The 22,601-nt window shown below is 39.4% G+C and overlaps 1 protein-coding gene across 5 annotated transcripts in view; it reads left to right on the top strand.

The window, feature by feature from the left end:
- LOC134530282 (C-Maf-inducing protein-like) overlaps positions 1 to 5,941 on the top strand; it is a 344,834-nt gene extending 338,893 nt beyond the window's left edge. For 2 of the 5 annotated variants that reach the window (XM_063364990.1, XM_063364993.1), the window contains exon 14: positions 2,595 to 5,938. In XM_063364990.1, coding sequence (XP_063221060.1) covers positions 2,595 to 2,719 — 125 coding nt within the window. In that variant the 3' untranslated portion in view covers positions 2,720 to 5,938. Of the gene's footprint in view, positions 1 to 2,594 lie in introns of all 5 variants that reach the window. The other 3 variants (XM_063364992.1, XM_063364991.1, XM_063364994.1) reach the window with 3 other exon arrangements.
- Positions 5,942 to 22,601: the final 16,660 nt, after the last annotated feature.

The raw sequence follows: 22,601 nt of genomic DNA, 5'->3' as shown, positions 1-22,601 counted from the left end.
ACATAAAGACATACTGTGACCTCTACATACTTAACTCGCTGCACAAAAGTACTTGTCAGAATGATGCTTGAACATGGTGCGGGACAATAAATTGCAAGGCTGCGGTTCTCTGTGACGGTAGAAAATGTGTGTGGTATTGATTTGTGGACAGCGACCTGGGTGCTGGGTCAACACTTGCGCACTCCGATGTCATTACGGATGTACTGCAAAATAAATCACTATTCATATTAATACATGTAAGGTTTGGTCTAACACATCATGTTGGTTAATAAAAATTTTTTTTAGGTCATTACTCTAGTTAAAGAAATATTGGCTTTGTTGTTCCATTACCAACCTCATCACCAGATATTTACTAAACATGTGCGAGCTGTAAAATGTCATGTAAGTGATCATGATTATGAGCAGTTACGTGACTTTAACATTTATTAGATATCATATTTTAAATACCTGGCAACAAAATCTGGGTAGAAGTTCATGTCACATCTCCAAATTTATTCCTTGATCCTGATGACATGATTGTGTATACATGATGCTTGCTGTTTTAATTTAGTACGTCAAAAGATCGTGCACACAACAAAAACTTGTGATGTAAAATTGAATTATAATTGTAAGTTGAATACAAAAGAAAAAATTCCACATCCACAAGATCCGACATAATTTATATTGTGATATTCAAGTTTTTGTTTGGTGAGGATCTTTATATGTACTAAATTAAAACAGAAAGCATCATGCACCACATGAACAATATACTATACATGATCTTGCCATCAGAATCAAGGGATAAACTAGGATTCATTGATACGAAACAATTACTGTGGATGTTTTCATAGTGCTAAAAAAATTTTATCAGAAGCAGTTACGTACTTTAAAAATTAGTTTTAGAGTTTCAAAGTCCAGGTGCAGCCTGTGTGTACTCAATCACAATCTGTACTAACAAAATGCAAATGAGTCAGGAATCACAATGGAATGCACAATAGCATTAAATACAATAAACACTACACCTATCCCTCACTTAGCACGTCTTCAGATTACGCGGATTCATTTAGCGCGATATGAATTTTACGTCTGTAAATTTCAGTTAGCACGAAATCTCAGCAGACAAAAAAAAAGTCGAGCACGCCGCCACGAAGTCTGTTTCAACTTCTGTAAACAACAGATGTGCCGTGAGATACAGTTAGCCAAGCAAGGGGGGAAGAGATGCACGCGCAGGTCTGTGTACGCTATCGGCTGTTGTACAAACATCAGCTATGGCAAGATAAATTGCGAATGTGGACTGTAAAGGACCAAATGTTTGTATGTTTGAGCGTATGCTGCCGTGCCGTACCGTTGTCGCATGGCCACAAACCGGGCCGTGAACTCAGTCTAGCCAGTGGCAGGGAATTCACTCAATCAAAAGCAACGTCTGCCCATTTAGCTGCCGGTAACTGTACATGCTTGATCACTCATAATGCATCGTCTTCAAGACAAAACTAGAAGTATTGTGGCGCGCAGATTGTCATGAAGGCCACGCTTATGTTGGTCGCACTTTAGTTTTAAGCAAGTCAACTGTGCGCACAATCGTACGAAATAAGGACTCTTACCAATAGTTTATATAAGTCTGATGCTGTTGGTTGTACTAGCAGGAATATATTTGACATTAGATACCGGAACAGAAATGAACAGATAATTCACGTGGAAAAGGTTGTTAAATGAATGTTGCAATGAAAAAAATAATCATTAGCCTGACAGGATTGGTGTGAACCAGGTGGTGATACGCGAATAAGCACTTTAATTTTTGAAAAATTGAAATGTAATCATCCGGTCAGTAATATCGGTTTCACTGTCAGTAAAGGATGGTTTGGAAAGGTACGCGACGTGAGTTAAGTCAGCCAGCCGACTGACGATAACGATCTCCCGTTACGCTATGTCGTATGTGTCATACAAAGTGCGATGGGAGGCATATAAAGATAAATTGTGTGACATATTTATAGTTGAGTGTTATTCAATTCATTTATATTACGTAAAGTATATTTTCTTACACATTAAATAAATTAGCCTTGCTATTTATGGAAACTAATGCTTCAGAATACGCGATTTCGAATAACACGAGCATTTTAGGAACAAATTAGTCGTGCTAAGTGAGGGATAGGTGTACTTTAAACTCTTTATGATTGAAATGCTTTCAAATGCCTTAAATTTACTTTGTGTGGCAGTTAGTATTGTGACAAGGAAGACGTAGCTCACGACATGTGATCTTCTAGGAGGCAAAACTTAGGTACTTGCATTGTATCAGTGTGTCTATAGGTAACTGTGCCAAAAATTCTAGTTTTTTTTTTTTACAGATGTAAATTAAAAGAAAAATGATGATAAATATAAAATACTTTCTCCAAAAATATATTATGCTATCATGCATGACGCATGTCATAATATAGTTTTAAATAGTATTGATAATAGTTAAGGAGAGTTATTTGAACAATAGTCTTACATTTCTGTAAGTAACTGTTTCAATACAGATGTATCCAACTCCAGAGCTAACCAATCTTAGAGCTATTTATGAACTGTTTATGGTGGTATTGAACTGTTTGAGGGACGGGAATGTGTTTGCGTGCGTGCAGCCTTGACGAGCCTGCGAAAGCTGAACCTGAACAGCACGAAACTGTCGGCCGAAGCATTCGAGAGCCTGAGGAAGACCCTCCCCCTGGTGCTGGAGTACGACGTGCGCTACACGGAGGCGTGGTGAGGCCGCTCAGCACTCCCGAGACGTCCTCGCAGAGCGGCACCCTTGCCCGGGACCGACGCTCGGCGGTTCCTCCACCACAGACACACGCACGTGCGAGGGTTGCGAAGTGCAAGACTGGTAGTTCGACCTCGCCGAGACGGACTCTGCTGGACACGACTGTCGAGAGCTCTCGCGTGGAGGGAACCAAGACGTGTAACTCTCAGGTTATCGACTTCACGGGAAGCGAGCACACTAGATTTAGTTTCGTTTACAACCTAGGGTATCACCAGCACAGTAATTATTATTCATCATGTTTCATGTAGAGACATTTACAAGTCATATTTATTTAAAAAAATTTGTGCTAGTCATGTATCAGGAGGGGGTCAGTAGAGTTCAGTCAATAAACGCCTATCTGTGAACTTTTTTGCTTCAAACATTTATGAAACTTGATGATTTACCAAAAATTTATTTTATTTACATGCAAATTGAGCTTTTACTATTATGTTTTGTATTTTTGCACAATAGAGCCAATTCTGTGATTTTTATCATGCTAGCATGTATTACTAGATTTTTCTCGTTCTAAGCAATATTAGGAAGTATTTTTCTTATGTTGTCAGTATACTGGCAGATACAAAATCTTACCAAAATATTCTGCAGGAACGCACATTTTGGGTGATGCAAATACATTACCTCATTAAAGTTATTTCTTTGCAAAATAAACTTACACTTTATTAATAAACTTATCTAGATTGTTCAGTGATATGACAATGTTGTTGAATCATGTAATAAATTCAGGTGTAAAATTGTGAAATGTTATGTTTTTTTCTGATAAAATGACAAAATAACGCACATAAGTTATTCTTAAAAATTAATGACCAATTGCTTTTTAGAAGTGTGGCAGTGTAATTGCATTGATTAAATTTGTGTTAAATTGTATTTTCAGTATGATTGTAATTAATTTTCTATAGTAGGTCAAATTTAGTCAAAAGTTATTTAAGTGTAGTATGTACACAGGTATTTAATGTAATTTTGTGAATTGTAATGACATTTATTTTGTATTTGTATATTTAAATGTTTTAAAAAGTTACATTTATATTTAAAGATCAGGGTTAGGTATGTGTATGTGCATAGAACATGTTTACTAACTGTTCAGATTACTTGCATATGTAATACACTTAGTTATATGTTCACTAGATTTTGTATGCATTCAAATTAGATAGCTTTTAAAAAAATTTATATAATTAATTATTGATTCCAGTACCAGTTCCAAAACATAATTGGCAGTAGTATTGATATGTAGTCCGATTCTTGGAATACCATTACATTTATTACTATTATTTTATAATAATAAATTAATAAACAACAAAAAAATTAAAAAAAAAAATTATATACAGCTCATAACCCACAAAAAATATAGCAAGTGTATACGATCAGACCACAGTACTGGTGCACTAATTTGCTAAACAAAATTGTGAAAGTATAGAATGTTTTTGTCATTTTCATAGTTATTTTATGTCAGAACAACTGGCTTGAACATTTCTGTTTAAAAATTGAAAATATGTTGACCAATGTAGATGATCACTCAATTTACTCAATTTAATCCCTTTTATACATTTAATTATTTGGAAAAGGTTCTAAAGTAAAACATAAACGTTAATACCATATTACCTAAGAATATAGTCAATATTACAGAAAAGAACTGGAGAGATTAAAATTTTGTCTGCTTTTTATATTTAAAGAAATTTTTCTTTAAAGCTAGTAAATTGGACACTATGATCTGATAACAGTTAGACGTAACATTAATAGACATGAAAAATTTCTATTTTCTGTATAATAATATAGTACTACATACTACATAAAACTAAAAACACAAATGTTACAAATAATAATGCCACTACATGCTCTCATGCCAACACATATAATCCATGCATTGGACAAAAATTTGTCTCTCTTTGACAAGCAAAGAATTGATCATATATACTTTTATTGTATATTGCAAGCCTCTTCTTTTCTTTGCAAGACCCAAGGTTTAAAACGCAAAAAAAAAATCCGCAGACATGTGCAATCTAATGAAACATTCAAGACCAACATCTGATACTAAAATTAAAGGAAATTTTATTCAATTTTTACTCTCAGGCAATTAATAAGTAGATCCATTTCAAATATTCAAATTACGAACTATTAAGCTAAATTATGTTGATAGTATTAAACCTAATTATTACATATAAAATGACCCCAAGATTTTTGTAATGCATGTAAACAGTGATATTGTAACAGTTGTATTGGTTTGCAGCTAACTTGCAAAGCAAGTTAATTATTTCCTTGGAAGAAAATTGTATGTCAAAAATGGTATACTTCTGTAGCCTTCTTCTTTTGTGTACGTCTCTTCTCTAATAAGAACTGACATAAACTTTTACAGAAATTAGCATAGCTTTAGCCATTGCTATAAGAAGCTATGCTTATTTAATTTTGAAGGCACTAAAGAATATAAATATTATACATTTTTGAAACAGTCTTTTTTTTTTCCTGCTAGAACCATTTTAAAAGTGTACAAGTTTCTGCAGTTCATGTTTGTTTTATTTCCAAGTTTTTTGACCAACAGGCATATCAACACACCTCAGAAATCAGTCCTTGAACAGAATAGCATAAAGAAAAAATGCCAATTTTCAAAAACAGTATTATTACATTTGTTTGAAGTAGTTTTATGACCAGCATTAATTTCATATCATGTATACATTACTTTGACATTCACTACAAATGCTTCTCTGAAAATTGTCTGTCATGAAATGATTTTTCAATTTTTTAAAAATGGATGCCAGCTACTTGAAGTACTTACACACGAATCTAAGCCCCATTTTTAGTTCCAGCAAACAGGCTTTCCAATTTGTTAAACCTGCTACTACCAGGCTTCTTACTGTTAGGCACTGACACAACCACACAAACAAACTTGGCATCTAGGTCCAAATTTAAGTTCCACAAATACCTATCATTTCCTCATCCCAAATTATTTATAATTTTCCTAAAACCATCTATGCAGTGTAGTTTCAATCATTAATACAAATATAACTGTAAACTAAAAAGAAACAATGGATATAAATTTGAATATCAGGGGCAAACTCGCAAAGTACAAGTTTCGAGAGGCAGCAGTTTGAACATTAACTTCTAACATTATTGTCAGCCCACTCTTGATTTCTAAGGTGAAATTCCAAGTATAACAGGCAAAGTCAACTCCTTTAAAGGATTGCTTATTATACTATAGTTTTAATATGTAAGCAAAAAAATTAATAAAATAATTTTAGCTTTAGATTACTGTAATATTCCTGTAAAACCTTCAATGTCTTGTACTTTTTTCACAATCAGTCAATGAACACATAGCCTATTGTAGTATGGCAAACAGCTAAGCAACAGTTATTCCTTCATTTTCATCAGATTTGTAACAGAAAATAATCGAATGAATAGGCAATTTGGCATTGTGCACAGCCACAGGCAGCAATAGGCCATAGGCAACAATGGCCTAGTACACTGTGCCATAAGTGACTATGCCTTATGCACTGTGCCACAGGTGACTATGACCTTATGCACTGTGCCACAGGTAATTATGACCTTGTGTACTGTGCCACATGTGTGTGGCCTATTCTTGTGCACTGTGCCATAAGTGACTATGCCTTATGCACTGTGCCACAGGTGACTATGGCCTTGTGCACTGTGCCATAGGCGACAATGGCCTAACACTGTGTCATAAGTGACTATGGCCTTATGCACTGTGCCACAGGCGACTGTGGCCATGTGCACTGTACCATAAGTGAATATGGCCTATTGCACTGTGCCACAGGTGACTATAGACTTGTACACTGTACCACATGACTATGGACTTGTGCACTGTGCCACAGGTGAATGTGGCCTCTTGTCCTGTACCAGTGATGGCCAAATTGCGATCCAGATATAATTTTTTGAAACTAATTCAAGGACCAAACACACTTGAATTATTATTGCAATTTTAGAACTATTTTTATACTTATATGTTCTGTACAATAACAAATAATTAAAATTATGGCATATGATAAATATACTAATAAACATAAAAATATTTATTTATAAATACATAGATTAAATGAATAGAAATAATATTTCATAATAATTTTTAGTATTTCTGTGAGAATACACTGGCTACAAAACACTGTTTGCTGACAACTTTATTCTACGTATTTGCAAACACCTAGACTATTAATACTTTATAAAGTATACAATACATTATAAAATTTATTTGTTGTAATATTAGGTAGTGAAACGGGCCGGATGTGGCCCGTGGGCCACCGTGGACAACCCCTGCACTATCCTATAACACAGAAGAATCCTTGGTGGCTGGGATAGGTAGCACGTTACACTCATGTCACAAGGGTTGCAGGTTCGATCCCAACATCCTGGCGTGAACATTTACAAGCACCGATTCCGTACGCAAGTTGTTTGGAGCCCATTATAATCTCGGAAGTACACTTGCTGTGTCTCAGAGCTTAACTGTGTAACATTAAAACCAGTGGTGGTATTTGGGGACGGGCAGTGAGGTCAATCCACCCCCTCACCTGTACCCATAACTAGGCCTGGGCAAAGCTTTAAAACATTGAAGGCCTGAAATTCGCTCATGTATATATATATATATATATATATATATATATATATATATATATATATATATATATATATATATATATATATATATATATATATATATATATATATATATATATATATATATATATATATATATATATATATATATATATATATATATATATATATATATATATATATATATATATATATATATATATATATATATATATATATATATATATATATATATATATATATTTTTACTGTATGTTTTGCTTTCATAAAGATGATTACTTAAAGAAAATAAAAAAAAAAAGGTACATACTAAATTTGCTTTTATGAATGCTCAATATTAATTTTATGCTTCGTTATTTTATAATTTTTATTGATTGTTTTTATATATGGGGGCCAATTGTTAAATCAGTTCAAACATTACAAATTATAAAAACAATTTTTTTTTTACTTCAATAGTGTATTTTGTAAAATAAGTGTAAATACAGCTTCGTCGAGAGCAATATTTACAACTTGATTAGACTTAGCGAACATTTTAAACATTCAGTTCGATATTTGCTTCACAGCAAAAAAACTAGTATTCACACAGGTCCACCTATAACCCCTACCTAGTGAAAAAAAAACAGTTTAGATAACTAAAGGTAATCTAATCCAGTCTGCACCTGAAGTCACTTCAATAATTTTTTTTTTGTAAAAATATATTTCACATATTTGTACTATTGTATTATGTGTAATTTTTTTTAAATTTAGTACTGTTAAAATTCAGATAAAACCAAGTTATGATAATGAATTTTCAAGACATCAGAAATGTGTTAAAAAAAAGTAGAAGAGACATATTCTATTTTCCAAAATTTTGGGCAACTCATTTAAAGGATTATTCTGAAACTCTTCGGTCATTGCCTTTCCCTAAATTTCAGCCTGTATCCGCCACTGGTTCAAATAAATCAAACACACACAAGAGTTGCAGGATGTTTTGACCTTGAAGCGGCCGGGCATGGCATCTCTCCAGTGTTGCCACATCACCGGGCTGACTGACCGTGCACTTGCTGGCTTTCACAGAATGTTGCTGGGCTGGCCACATCTGGCGAGCATATGTATGATAGGCAGTCATTGGCGATGAGCATCATTTTGTTCCACAGTAGGATGATAAATTATTTAGTGTCACATTTAATAATTGTCTGAACATTAAAATTACTTTAAAAATTATGATATACAAATTTTGGAACTACCCAAATTCAAAAGATTTTTATAATCCTATTCTTATACTTGGTGGATGAAAAGTGTTACAAAATATTTGCATGATATACAGTGCCATAGGTAAGTAACTACGATTAACAGCTTTAAAAAGCAAATACAGTACCTCAAGGGATATAACTCACGCACCAGAGGATCGTCTTAGGACACAAATGAAATTCAACAGTTTACATGTGTTCAGCTCTTCAAAAATCTAGTATCACCATTGATTATAATGCCAAAACCAGTTTCGCACGATATTTGATGAAAAACACAAACATTTAACTCAAATTATGCACATTTATCTGTTTTTTCTGGGTCCGAGGAATTCACCGTTAATGGTATGGAGGACACTCACACCACGTTGCCAGTATTTTCTCTTTAACTAATGTCGGAGCACTTTAAACACTACAGCAAATATCCCAGAATTAAAGTTGAAGTCGACACCTGTAAGGTATTGCATCAGTTATTATAGTCTTCAATGTACTACATGTGTTTCAAACCTTATCAAGTTTGCTTCTAATATTCACAACCCTTCATACATTCACCACCACCACCTGTCCACCTCTAATGTAATACGTACTAGTATGTAAATTAGCTAAGCAGCAGCAGCAGTAAGGTTGTGTAACTACTGCTGTTCTTAAAACTAGAAAACTAGATGAAAATAAATTGATTGTTACTAAATTTTAATGAAAATCCTTCATTACAATATGACAACAAAAATTGTAAATAGATTTATGAAACGTCTATAAGTGTTTTCCGTGCAGCTAAAGTAGGAAGGAAATTCTAAAATGTAAATAAAAAAAATCATAGAAACTTATATTTATGAACATTCAAATTTTAAAAAAAAATTTTTAAAAAAGTTTAAATACTGTAGGCCTACATCTGAAATGATTGTAACATACCTAAAGTCATCTTAAATTCTTTTATATTTGAAGATTTTTTCATTTTAAAATGTGTGTAAATTTATTGTGCAATGACCTACAAACCTACAACTATTCTGGACCATTTGCAGATTATACCAGACTGATTAGACGACACATCAACATCGGCTTGTGAAGGCTGCTTAGTTATTTAAGCTGGGTTTATAAACTTTGCAAATAATGAAACCGTGCAAGGATGCAAAATGCAACAAAACTACTGCAGTTTATAAAACATGCAATTCGCCAGACAACCACCCTCAAACCTGACACTGTAGAAACAATTTTATCATGTAACATCATTTCATAATTGATATTTTTGTAACAAAATTGTGTGAAATTCTATATAATATTATTCGAAAGCATAATTTGCTTTAACTATGCAATAGTATGATAAGTGAAAATGTGTTGCATGTGGAAAAAGAAAAATCTTAGCTGTCTAAGCCTTCCAACAGTTACAGCATGACAAGCCGTCACAAGAATTGTGTACTATAAATACCAATAGAGGGCTCTTTCAGTACACCAGACTACATACCTGCCAACTTTCCAAGATGAAAATTAGGAAGACATTTCAAAATGTTAATTTTTCGCATAATAGACACGCGGCAATTTTTACTCCATGCCACAAAAATTACGGTGATTAAAAATAATTATAGAAGCAATGCGAAATAGCCTAAACCAACCATTTGAAAATCTGAATTAGGAAGATTTTTAAACACACAGAAAAATTACCAATTTTGACAAAAAAAATTACCTATGTGGCTACTATGCATACTTCTGCTAAAATACAACTAAATTACACAAATCACCCACTCTCAAGCTACATTAAAAAATATTTGTGTGTGTTGTTACCTGTTGACTGTGATACTTGAAGATCAGCACAATATTTCACACAAAAACACAACTCACAGAATCTATCTTAAGCCCGGGCTACATTCGCAATAGCACGCAAACAGCACAGACGCACAGAAGTTCAACATACACTATTAGATGAGAGCTGCCACATTGGCAAATAGCACGCGCACAGAAAAATAGCACAGGATCGGCGCATAGAAAGTTCATTAACTTTTAACTTTTAGGTTATTTTCTGTGCGCGACCCTGGTGGTAGCCAATCAGCAAACAGTTTAAGTACTACTCTAGTGGGCTTATAAAAGAACAATTGTCTCGAAAGTATGGTGCTGTTGACTTGAGTAGTTTGTTATTGTTTTCAAACACACGATAACATAAAAATGGAACGCACATTTCATGTCTTTTTGATAGCTGTAATAGAAAGTAAAAATATTTTGTATGACAGGGGATCCGCAGGATACAAAAATGAAGAATCTAAATTAAATGCTTGGAAGTCCGTGTATGAATGTGTTAAATAAGTCGGATTTAAAAAAAACAGTGATATGTATTTTTGAATGCTCATTGCGTTTTGTATGTAAACTTTGAAGTATTTAAAATATTTCTGGGTTTAACGAAAACCGTACCACAATAACAATACACGAATCTAATCAAACGTCACTTATGCCAAATTCAGTGGCCAAAATTGTTAACGGAAGTTATACGTTTAAAAAACTTTTTTGAATGCTTCCGGTATTCTTTTGTGTTGTGTTGTGCGTGAATGTAGCATCAAGCTCTGTGCTATCTCTGTGCATGTGTGCTATCTGTGTGCTGTTTGCGTGCTATTGCGAATGTAGCCCGGCCTTTAGCATTAAATTATCAATATTCCGTCCAGTGCAGTTTCCTTCCAAAACAGGAATGGAAAGAACAACATTTACAATTTTATGCTGTGCCTCATCATAAAACGTAACTACAATAGGATACAACTTGGAACTAGTATCGTTGCTACCATCAGTTGCAACTGATAACGGCCCACTTTTTAAGTATTGCACTACTCCAGATTTTGCATCTGAAGCCATTTCTTTCATAATAGCAGAAGTTTTGGTACGTCCACAACCATATTTCTTGGCAATTTCAGAGTCTGGGAACATTTTTTTGACAAGCGCACCTGCATGATCTGCGGCCACTAGAGGAATGTTATGCTCTATCAAAAACGAAGTAAATAAACACTCAGCTCGCGTAATGTCTACATCTGCACCCCCTGGTTTAACAAAGAACCTTGAAAGTTTCTGATTATCTTCTTGGCATTTAACGTTGGATAAATGCTTCGCACTTTTGATGTGCACGCTGATATCACTTTCCCCGCCATGCGATATGTTGATGTCGCATCTGCATATCTTATAAAAGCCTTTGAAAAGCATGGAAACTCTGCACTATATTTATCATGGAATGTCTGATAATAGTATTGTTTTTCGTACTCAACTTTGAAAACATAATGCAGACAATTTGTGCTTCATAACCGGTCACAAACGCTTAAAAGAGGCGACGGCAATAGCTCGTAACACGGTAAACAAATTCGTAAACAGTTGTTACACATTGCATTCGTACACAACAGCGTATTTTGCCCGTTTAAATGTATTTGTAATTCTAATTTTAATACTAAATAGCAACTCGTATATTATAAATCACCTAAAATGCACTATAACCTTTCTTAATTAACCGTCAAACAAACGATGACGTACTCGCTGTAGAACTGTGTAATTGGAAAAAAAACACATAAGCGCAACACGCCATACATCGATCAACATGAATGTTGAATCGATTTGGAAGACACCGACTTTTTTTCCAGCAAAGCCATTTTGAAAACAAAAATAGGAAGAAGTCAGACAATTTCGGAACATCACAAAGAGCAGTTATAATTCGGAAGACTTCCGGAAAAATCGGATCGTTTGGCAGGTATGAGACTACCATTTGGCATAACATCGTGTCCAGCAATATTTCAAAGAACCATGGAACAAGTTCTGCAAGGATTAGATGGTGTTGTACTCCATTTATCGTCTGTTGAGAAACAGCCAAACCACAAACTTAAACATTTTTTCAGAACATATCACTTAGAATATGGAAGGTGGAAATGCATGACAAAATGCCTTCTATGCTTATTACCTCTAATTCTTAACATTTTCAGAACTTTACCTTCAAATGCAGAAGGGGGAAATGCAAGAAATTAAAGTTGGCCAATAATAACGTTAGCCCCCTGTCCAAACTTTTCAGCAGTCTGTTTATCGATTTCTGTTGTGCCCCCCTGATAAATGACAAAATCATACATCATACCACTGGCACCGCGCATAGCACAAACACTTTTACACCCCATGGGCAGGGTTTACCTTATATATATTGTTTTATTTGAAGGTGTCCTCGAAAGGGAATTATTTGTTCGTCAACATAAATGTTTTCCTCTACCGGTAATGGCAGTTGGTTACACCGAGCCTTGACTACATCAAATATTGGTCGAACTTTCCACAACTTGTCACCTTCTGACACATCTGTGTTGCAACAATGAAGGTTTTTCCTAAGTTTAAAAAATCTGTTGATTGACATAATATTTAAAAACAGAGCATTTTTTAGGGCTGTATCCCAGTACATACATGCGTATGCGGGAGTATTTCAATGTGCCCATCAAATTATGCTCCCCTACAAACGTCTTCATTTCCTCACTTGTTGTTGGTGGGAAGTTGACTTCATTTTTGCTGAGCGCATAAATGTTTGTCTCTGTGGCCATTTTGGCGAATAATTCATTATTTATGTAACGCAGAAAATAATCTCTAGGTTGTTGTATTTCTTAAATTTCATAACTTTCACTCTGCCAACTAATCTCTGGAGGTACGACAAACAAAACACCCCTTCTCCATTGTATGCATTTTTTATATGACACTAACACTCTCTGATTGCAAGGTTTATTCCCCTTCCGAGTCAAGTTGATCATCATTCCAAACATTTTTTTCCTGGGTTGCAACATCTTCATGCTGCTGTAGGTTTCTCTCATCGTCTGAAAGGTCCAGATCAGACACATTCCTTTTCTCAATTAGGTCCAAAATATCTGAAGCAGTCAAACCTGGAAAAACGAATGGAGATACTTACTACTAATATCTGTCTATGAAGTATTTATTTGTAGTCGGTATTTTAGACATTTTAGTAGTTATGTAAACATCATTTTTGTAACTCTTGAGACATGATGTCCAGTATCATGAACAAGTACATTCAAAATATTCTTTAAAGAATATAAAACATACTAAACCTAAGATTATACACTTAAAAATAGCTGCAAACTTTACTTTTCATAATAATGTGAGAACAACGTGAACATTACATGAACATAGTTATTTAATAATTTTTGAAATGTACCTTGTTTCGCGGCCAAAGTAAACAATGAAACACTGGCTCTTTGAAACCTCCAAAGATAAACTCTTATGAAGGGTAGTCAACTTGTTGATCTGAAAAATATTTTGTAACAAGGTTAATGTATAAGAAAATAAGTTGTGGTCCCGATAATATATATTAAAAAAAGAACAAAATTTTTTAATGTCTGTCCTGGATCATGGACACTATGACCGAAAGGGTTAAATAGTTATTTAACTTTTTGCTCTTACGTAGTTTATGAACCCAGTTTTAAGAGATTACACCTTGACGCCGACCGCCAATGCTCCTCTGTCGCATAGACCGCTATGCCTCATCAACGTCTCGCAAAAGCGTGTGCACCGAACGCGCCCGTGCGCGCAGCAAAGTGCAGTTCGTGCGACGAGGCGAACGCCATACAACGAGTGCTACATCGGCGCAAGGATCCAGCCGGGTGTGGCATATCCTTCCGCCGCACTACAACAAATTGTTATAATTATGTTTTTCCACAGGATTTTATTAAACATTATTTTTTATTAATTAATAATTAAGTCTTTGCAAAATCATGTTTCAATGTGCGATTGGTCCCGAACCTGGCCGGTTCAGTTTCCCGCGAAATTCACACGTTTCCGCGGGAGGGCTGGCGGGGGAGGGGGGTCGTGCGCGGCGACACCGTCAGTGTCCTTCGAGAGCTCAACCAGGCCGGCAGCCTGCGCGCAACGCGGAACCTTCAACCTTTGCATTCACCGACATGTAGTTTTCCATAGTGTAATTTCTTTTCAACCTTTTGTACAGTTCCGCGGTCGGCCTAAATTTACCATGAGGTACTTAACTTAATTCAATCAGTGCTCCGAGATGAGTGTTCTACGTCATACGTAAGTACTGTGGGGTGAGTATGTGGTTTTACGTCGGCGCTTCACGCCCAACCTAGCCTACAGGCTACTTAGTTTTGGCCCGCACGGGGCAGCCAGCAGGCGACACGTGCCATCAAACTTAATAACGATTCAGTCCCTGGGACACACCTAGACACCACGTAGAGTCGCCGGAGACACGGGCCTACGTGCTGCTAGCCCAGTTTATCAAGTGTAATATGTTAGTGGAATAGTTGTTCGCCTAAGTGTAATTCGTCATGTCAGGGCTTATGTATCACCGTCGTACGGCAGTGCGCCACCAAACTTAATAACGATTTAGTCCCTGGGACACACCTAGACACCACGTAGAGTCGCCGGAGACACGGGCCTACGTGTTGCTAGCCCAGTTTATCCAGAGCTAGGTATTAGTGTAGTGTATTGTGCTTCAAAATATCGTGTGCCATGTCAGAGTGTCTTTTGTAACTTTCGCGTCACGTATACGAGTCTGCCCCTCACGCGCATAAGAATCGTGAGCCACCACTGAGGAAGTGAGCTGCGCGTGTGACTAGTCGCGTCGGGCAAACCGTTACGGCCAGAACGGGCAGCACCATGTATTGGGCTGTGCTGTATTAAATTCACCAACTATCTGAAGAAGTTTTGTGTTATTATTCAGGCGTCCCGAGTGGCCTCAACAGCTCGGGGGGCCCTACTGCGTTGACCCCTACCTCTAGCCACAAGGCCGAACCTTCCCTGAGAACACGAACCTAACAAAATCGCGTCTAAATAATCAGAGGTAGCGGGGACGGCGTCAACCTGTGTTAGTATTTGGGAGACCTAAGATGCACATAAAGTTCTGCCACTCCCGATTACACCCGAACAATTCACCTTCGGCCCACTTCAGGAAATGTTTTATTTTTGCGCAGGAAAAATGAATTCAAACATTAAAAGTGGTCGTTAGGTTAGCTACATTTAAACACTTTGAAACACTATGGAAAGTTATTTAGGTTAGTATAGCTTGACCTCGTACCGACCATGGCCTTAAAGCCCGTGCTCCGCACCGCCAGTACCAGATCCCGTTTACGGAGCGCACCCCTATCCCAGCCAGAATGAGTCAAGCGAGCGCCCCGGGCGTGACCTCAATTAACTGAATTAAACATCAGGACACGAAACCCCGGGGGCTCGACTACAGAAAACAATTTCCAAACGAGGCATTAAGACAAAATTAATTAATCACAAGCAGTGAGCATGTGCGTCATAGAGACTCCGTGCATGCGCGGCACGCACGGAACAGAAAACAAACCTCGTTACTAGCAACAGCGGCTACTGGCCTCGATTAATTGGCCTGTGATAGTAGTCTAGCCAAACTAAGGGAATTCAAACCCAAACAGTGCATGTTGAGACAATTTATAGTTAAATTTACAGTCGCCAACTTGGTGCCGCTTTTTAAATTATTAAATCATTTAAAACAACTGCTAAGCCTTAGACAACTATTTACCAGGTGCAAAGTTTTAATCAAGCACCTGGAACATGTTTTTTACTCATAGTATAACAAATTAGGTTATTATAATGACGCCGACCACCGGTGCTCCCTCTGGTTCGCACAGGCCATTATGTCACAACAACACTTACTCTTAAGTGTATCAAACACGCCCGAGCGTGATGTCCGCCGAGTGTGTAAAAGTGCGCCGCGACAAACACCAAAGCGACGACAGCGCCCGGCCGGGTGTGGAAATGCGCCTAATTAAATATGTAAATATTCTGTTCAAATCAAAAACAACCAATTTAATAACAATTTAAAATATATATAATTGTTTTATAATCATATATTGTGTAACATGTCTTTTAAGCCCAAAACTGGCCGGATCTGTTTTCACGCGCTCCACGTGTTTAGGCGCGAGGCCGCAGGGCGGTCTCGCGCTCAGTTACCGTCGGGAGCTCGCAGGGGTCGGACGCTCCGCGAACGCAGAGCCATCAACTTTCACGCTACATCCACATATCAGCAATAGTGTAAGTTTATTAAAATCCTTTTACCAGCTCTGCGCCGACCCCACCCAGTCGCACGATATTTCGTGCGACTCGTAACTAATTAATTTTATCCCAACAGGAAACTTTGCATTTTCTACGTAATTTCGTGTCCAGAGATTAAGGACAGCGTAATTGAGTTACGCAGTTTCGGCTTCACAGCCACTTAATTGTTATCATCGAAAACTCTTAGTAACGTGTGTCGAGTTCTTACTCGCTTACTTTCGCCTCTTAATTTTCATCGTCTATAAATGTGTAACTTGTCATGAGCAATCTAACCGAGTAATATCCAATTAGAAAGTGACCGTAATGTGTATGCCTCCAGCTTACCAGGTGTACGTAATTTTCGGGACTTTAATATTTCACCACAGGTTAGAGTGCAAATAACTTTGGAACATATGTGTCATTCTCCATGTTAATGTAAATGTCTGCATAAGTTGTTGCAGCACAGTAGCTCCGCGACTATCCGCCGCATCTTTCACGTTGACAGTCGGTCACTGTATCAGTCCGTATACACCCCTTTGCAACCTATCCTAGTCGCGCGCACCGTCCATGCGTAGAGATACGCGTGTCGCAGCGGTCAGACAACAGACGCGGCCAGTACCTGGACCAATAAGTGTATCGGTTCTGAATAAAATGCAGTGTCGTGTCAATTCGTTTACCAGTTATTTATAAGGCGTCCTGGGTGGCCTGAACAGCCCGGGTAGGTTTCGAACCGCGACGCGCTCCTCCTGCAGCCACGAGGCCAAACCCCCGTTAAAACCCCTGAGATCTTTTCCAACCTTAATAATTCCTTACAAAACTTAGACAGGCAGCGGGAATGGCGTCAATAAGTTTTTGGCGCCGACTCACAAAGGAGGTGAAAGTTGCCTCCCTTGCGAAGCTGCCTTCTTTCGGCAGTCTCCAACCATTCCGCACCGGGAACAGACGTGTGTCCCTGGGCAGCATTCAAGTTAGTTTCACTGATTACTTTTATTCTGCACTGTACGGTACCTTCATAACTAAATCCTTTTATTAATTCACCACTGCCCACGTCGACTCGGCGCGTATTTTGCGGAACCGGGCCTATCCCGACCGTCTTCATTGTGATACCACGCTGCATATCGGATCACGAAACTTGTGGTACTGGCCGATTCCAGCAAGAGTATTTTATTTAAGTACGCCTTGCATATGCCTGCCAGCTGCACTATCACATAAGTGTTACTCCGAACTTAGGAGCCCGCTCATCGAGCCCCCCCTGCATCAGTTAACTTTCAGCACTGGCCATCTCTAGCGAGCATTGACCAACACCCCGCGAGACTGCCACAGTAATCATTTCAGTGTCGTGTAGTGTTGTGTTTTTTTTTTGTTTTTTGATCGTTTTTTAAGTGTAACTGTGTAACCGCTAGACGTCGCCAAGTGTTGGTGAGAGTGTTTGTGGCGGTACTGAACCGCGGAGCGAATGTGTAGAGCGTACCGTGTACCCACGCAGACCCCCGGTGAAGCTCTTAAATTAATTTAATTCTCACCAACTTGTGTTACAATCATTTCCGTAGTGTTCCGTCCTCCACACGGCCAAGCGGCCTTTACAGCCAAGGGAAAACCATTCAGGTTAGATTTCAAGCCGTGTACCTGGTGGGGCACACAGGAGCAGAGTACCCACGACCCGACATCAACGGCCTAGCAGCCCGCTAGCCTGGCGCCCCTCCGAACAACAGCATCGCGATGCCCACAGCGCCCATCAGTTACCTCCCGGGCCTTTCACAGAGGTCGGGTGATGGCACTGTGAATTAATAATTGTGACCTAATGTCTTGTTTCTTAATTGTTTTATGGGGTCGAGCCCCCGGGGTTTCGTGCCCTGAAGTTTATTTGAGTCTAGTGGGGTCACGCCCGAGGCGCTCACCTGACTCATTCCTGATGGGCTAGGGGTGTGCTCCGAAAATGGGATCTGGTACTAGCGGTGCGAAGCACGGGCTTAGAGGCCATGGTCGGGACGACGTCACGATGTTGATGAGGGTACCAACAGACTTCGATTACGAGTCTGTGAGTTAGACCGCAGGTAAAACTAAGAATCTTCTTGAGTGTATCATCGCCACGTGGCAGGTAGACATCAGATATTTGCCATACAGAGAACCATTGGCTGTATTAACCACAGGGAATGCTATAATAATGAAAATTATGGTAACTGGGATGTGATTGTCTCTATTCGTACACATTTCTCATACATGCACTGTCTGAGACATGGCCTGTCCAGTCCTGAAGCCTTGACTCATCATGGCCAGTATTAGTGTCCCTAAAGAGGCCAAAAATAAATATGATAAGTGGCTGGTCAGTTCAAGCCAGCGTATGGGGTTAGTTGTGGAGCTGATGAACAAGGATTTAAAAACTTACACTATTGCTGAAAATATGGTCATTGATTCATTGATGAACAAAGCTTGAGGAGCTCTGCGGTGTGAAACACACCTAGCTGCAGTCATGGTTGGTGTTGAACTGGTCGACCTCCTAGTCATCGTGCGCCACTATAAGAGCTGGCTTGCCACACAAACACGCAGTGAACTACGAAGTAGTTCTGGGAATGTTTAAAACATATTCATTAATTTATATATTAAACAATTTCATCAATTAGGTAAATGCCACCAGTGCAAAACTGTGACAGTATCACTGGGTTTTACATGAATATTTGAGGACTGACTCTACGGAGTGGTCACACAAAACACAGGGATATGCTTTTGGCACGTACACACATGTTCTGCACTTGACTCGGGTCGCTTTGCCAACAGGTACAGTCCGCCAGCGAGGGCTGTTACTGAGGGGTTGGAGACCGAGCTAAGTGGTAATAGAAAGTACAGCATCACTGTCATTAATAATACTTTAAATCTAACAATATACCATTTATATAATATAAAGTAAAATTAAAAAATAATAATAACATTTAATTTTAAAAATAGCATTAAAATGGTATCTCCTTTACTATATCTGAACTTTATTGGTTATTTCTAATCATATTAGGACGAGAAGTTGAGGAGTTGGCATGATGTCACGAATATGATGACAGGGCTGTCTGCTAGTGGCCATAGGATTGGCAGAAGTTGCATGGTCTGTAATGTATAATACCAGGGAGTATTGCACCTATCATTTTCTAAAAATTTATGTTGCCAAGATATTTAACCAGTGTGTTTTAATGAGAGTGATTATTGATATTGATATTGATAACATGTAATGCTTGTCAGTTCGGCAGCCTTGGGTTGTACAAATGAGTTTAAAAAGGGCCGAATTAATCTTAATTTTCACATGTAAGTACATTTATTGGTTCTTTTGTTTTGCTGTCACCCGACCTCTGTGAAAGGCCCGGGGGGTACCTGACGGGAGCTACGGGCGTCGCGATGCTCTTGTTGTCCGGAGGGGCGCCAGGCTAGCGGGCTGCTAGGCCGTTGGTGTGGGGTCGTGGGTACTCTGCCCCCGCGTGCCCCGCCAGGTACACTGCTTGAATGTAACCTGAATGGTTCTACGCTTGACTGTGAAGGCCGCTCGGCCGTTTGGAGGACGGGGAATTACAGAAAATGATATACGAGTTGGCGAGAATACATTTAATTTGTGAGTTTCACCGGGGGTCCATGTGGGTACACGGTACACTCTACAAGTCCGCTCCGCGGTTCAGTCCCGCTCACTACGTGACAATGGTTACCGCGGCAGTCTCGCGGGACGTGGGTCGATGCTCGCTGGAGACGGCCAGCGCCGAAAGTTAACGGGTGCAGGGGGGTCTCTATGAGCGGGCTCCTAAATTCGGCGAAACACTTATGTGTGTGCAGCCGGCAGGCATATGCACGGCGTCCTTAAGTATAAACACTTTCGCTGGAGTCGGCCAGTACTGTACGTTCTGTGATACGATACGTCGCAGTATCACGATGAAGACGGTCGGGATAGGCCCGGTTCCGTAAAATACGCGCCGAGTCGACGTGGGCAGCGATGAATTAATAAGAGGTTTTAAATTTAAAGATTTAGTATAGAATAAAATAATCAAAGAAAGAAAACTTGGATGCTGCCCACGGACACACGTCTGTTCCCGGCGCGGAGTGGTTGGAGACTGCCGAACATGGCCGCCTCGCAAGGAAGAGAAACTTTCTCTTCTTTGTGAGTCGGCATCAAAAAACTTATATTAATTGAATTTACTCTATTACCAGTTAAAACATGTTCCAGGTGCCCAATTAAAATGTAGTGACGTCCCTCGGCTTCTGGTCCCTATTTCCCTGTTTGCTAGAAATGTCCGTTATGCCCGTACTGCTCTCGTCGGAGAGGTTTGGGTCCAGGCCGACGTGGCCGGGACCTGGAAATGCGGGACCTGGAGGGATGTTGAGGTAGAATGACAGGTAGATCGAAAGGACCACTCGATGTTAATCGGTTCACGAGCTCTTTTATTTCGTTCAGAGAGCTTGCCGCGGCCTGGCGGATCCGTCGCGGGGTGCGCGCCCCTCCCACGATGACCCGGACTCCCGATGACCGTCTCGTACGGCCCAGTCGTTCCGATGCGTACTGGCGGTTCTCCCACGTAACAAAGTTCCAGATAATCAACTGTTTCGCAAAGGCACGTGACGCGTGCGGGGTCCCTACGTACTGACTCGTAACGTCGGCAATGGTTCGGCAGTGAGTAACTATGTCCCTCACAAAGACACGTGAGGCGTGCGCGGTTCTTACGTACTGACTCGTGACGTCGGCGAAAGTTCAGCGATGCGTAACAAAGCTTACGCGTCCTATAATGACCGACTCGTGACGTAACTTACATACTCGCAGCTCGGACACCCAATCGCGTGGGCGGCACGTCGTAGGCAGCACGGCTGCTGCGAAATGCTCGTCCTGTGGCGGTGTCGCCGGACCGTGAGCTCAACAACCCGTCTCGCGATCAGCGCGGAGCGGAGCGCACGTCCGCCGCTGCTCGAGTCCTGAGTTCAACTGCTCTCCCCGCCCGCCCGCGGGCCGTCGTGCGCGGGCTGCGGGGGAGGGAGGGGAAATCGGCCGGCGTGGGAGAGCGCCACCCCTCGCGACGCGGATGAGCGCCAGGCCGCGCTTACATTTAGACACTGCGACACGTTTACAAGAATTACAAGATTATTACACGATAGTTAATACATGACAATTACATTATTTACACCCTTAAAACAAAGTCACTGTCATTCGGGAAGAAAATATATACACACAGAAACATTTACACATTAACACTGGCTCACTGGCATGCTAGGGCGCACGCGGGTGCGTCCCTGGCCGATGCACAACACTGAGGAGACACTATGGAGGATGTTGACGAGGCATAACGGCCTGAAGGAGCCGAGGAGACACTTGGGTCGACGTCAGTAGCACCTGGTAATTGGGTGCTTAAGGCTTAACAATGGTTTTAATGTATTTAATTATTTAAATTGTGACATCAAGTTGGCGACTGTAAATTTACTAACATATTGTCCCACTGTGAATTGTTTTAGAGGGATTTCTCCTATTCTGACTTGATCATAGTCACGGGCATTTTAATTAAGGCCAGTGGCCGCGGTGACTGTTAATGAGGTTTGTTGTCTGCTCCGTGCGTGGTGTACTCGCCCGGAGTGGCTACGACGCACTTATTACATGTCGGGTAATTAGTAATTTCGTAATAATGGCTTTTCCCTTAATTGAATTATGGGTTCGAGCCTCCGGGGTTCCGTACCTTTAAATATCATTATGTCTATTGGGGTCACGCCCGAGGCGCTCGCCTGACTCAATCCGGCTGGGCAAGGGGCGCGCTCCGAAAACGGGATACGGTACTGGCGGTGCGGAGCACGGGCTTAAAGGCCATGGTCGGTACGACGTCAGTTTAAACAAATGTGATAGTATAAGTATTGTGATTGTGTAAGTTTTAATTTCATAACCTTACCAAACATCCATTGCATTTTAAATGTTGTTAACCCAATATAAACGACTATTTTAACAGCTTTATATTATTTCTAATATAGGGAAGTGGACAAGTTCCAGAATAAACATTCAGACTTTGATAGAAATCCTGTAAAAAAAAGTCTATTTAAGTTCTAAGTAC

This window comes from Bacillus rossius, chromosome 3 (genome assembly GCF_032445375.1).
Source record: "Bacillus rossius redtenbacheri isolate Brsri chromosome 3, Brsri_v3, whole genome shotgun sequence".
NCBI lineage: Eukaryota > Metazoa > Arthropoda > Insecta > Phasmatodea > Bacillidae > Bacillus > Bacillus rossius.
Note: the sequence above shows the minus strand (reverse complement) of the source record. Positions and strands in the feature narration are given on the sequence as shown.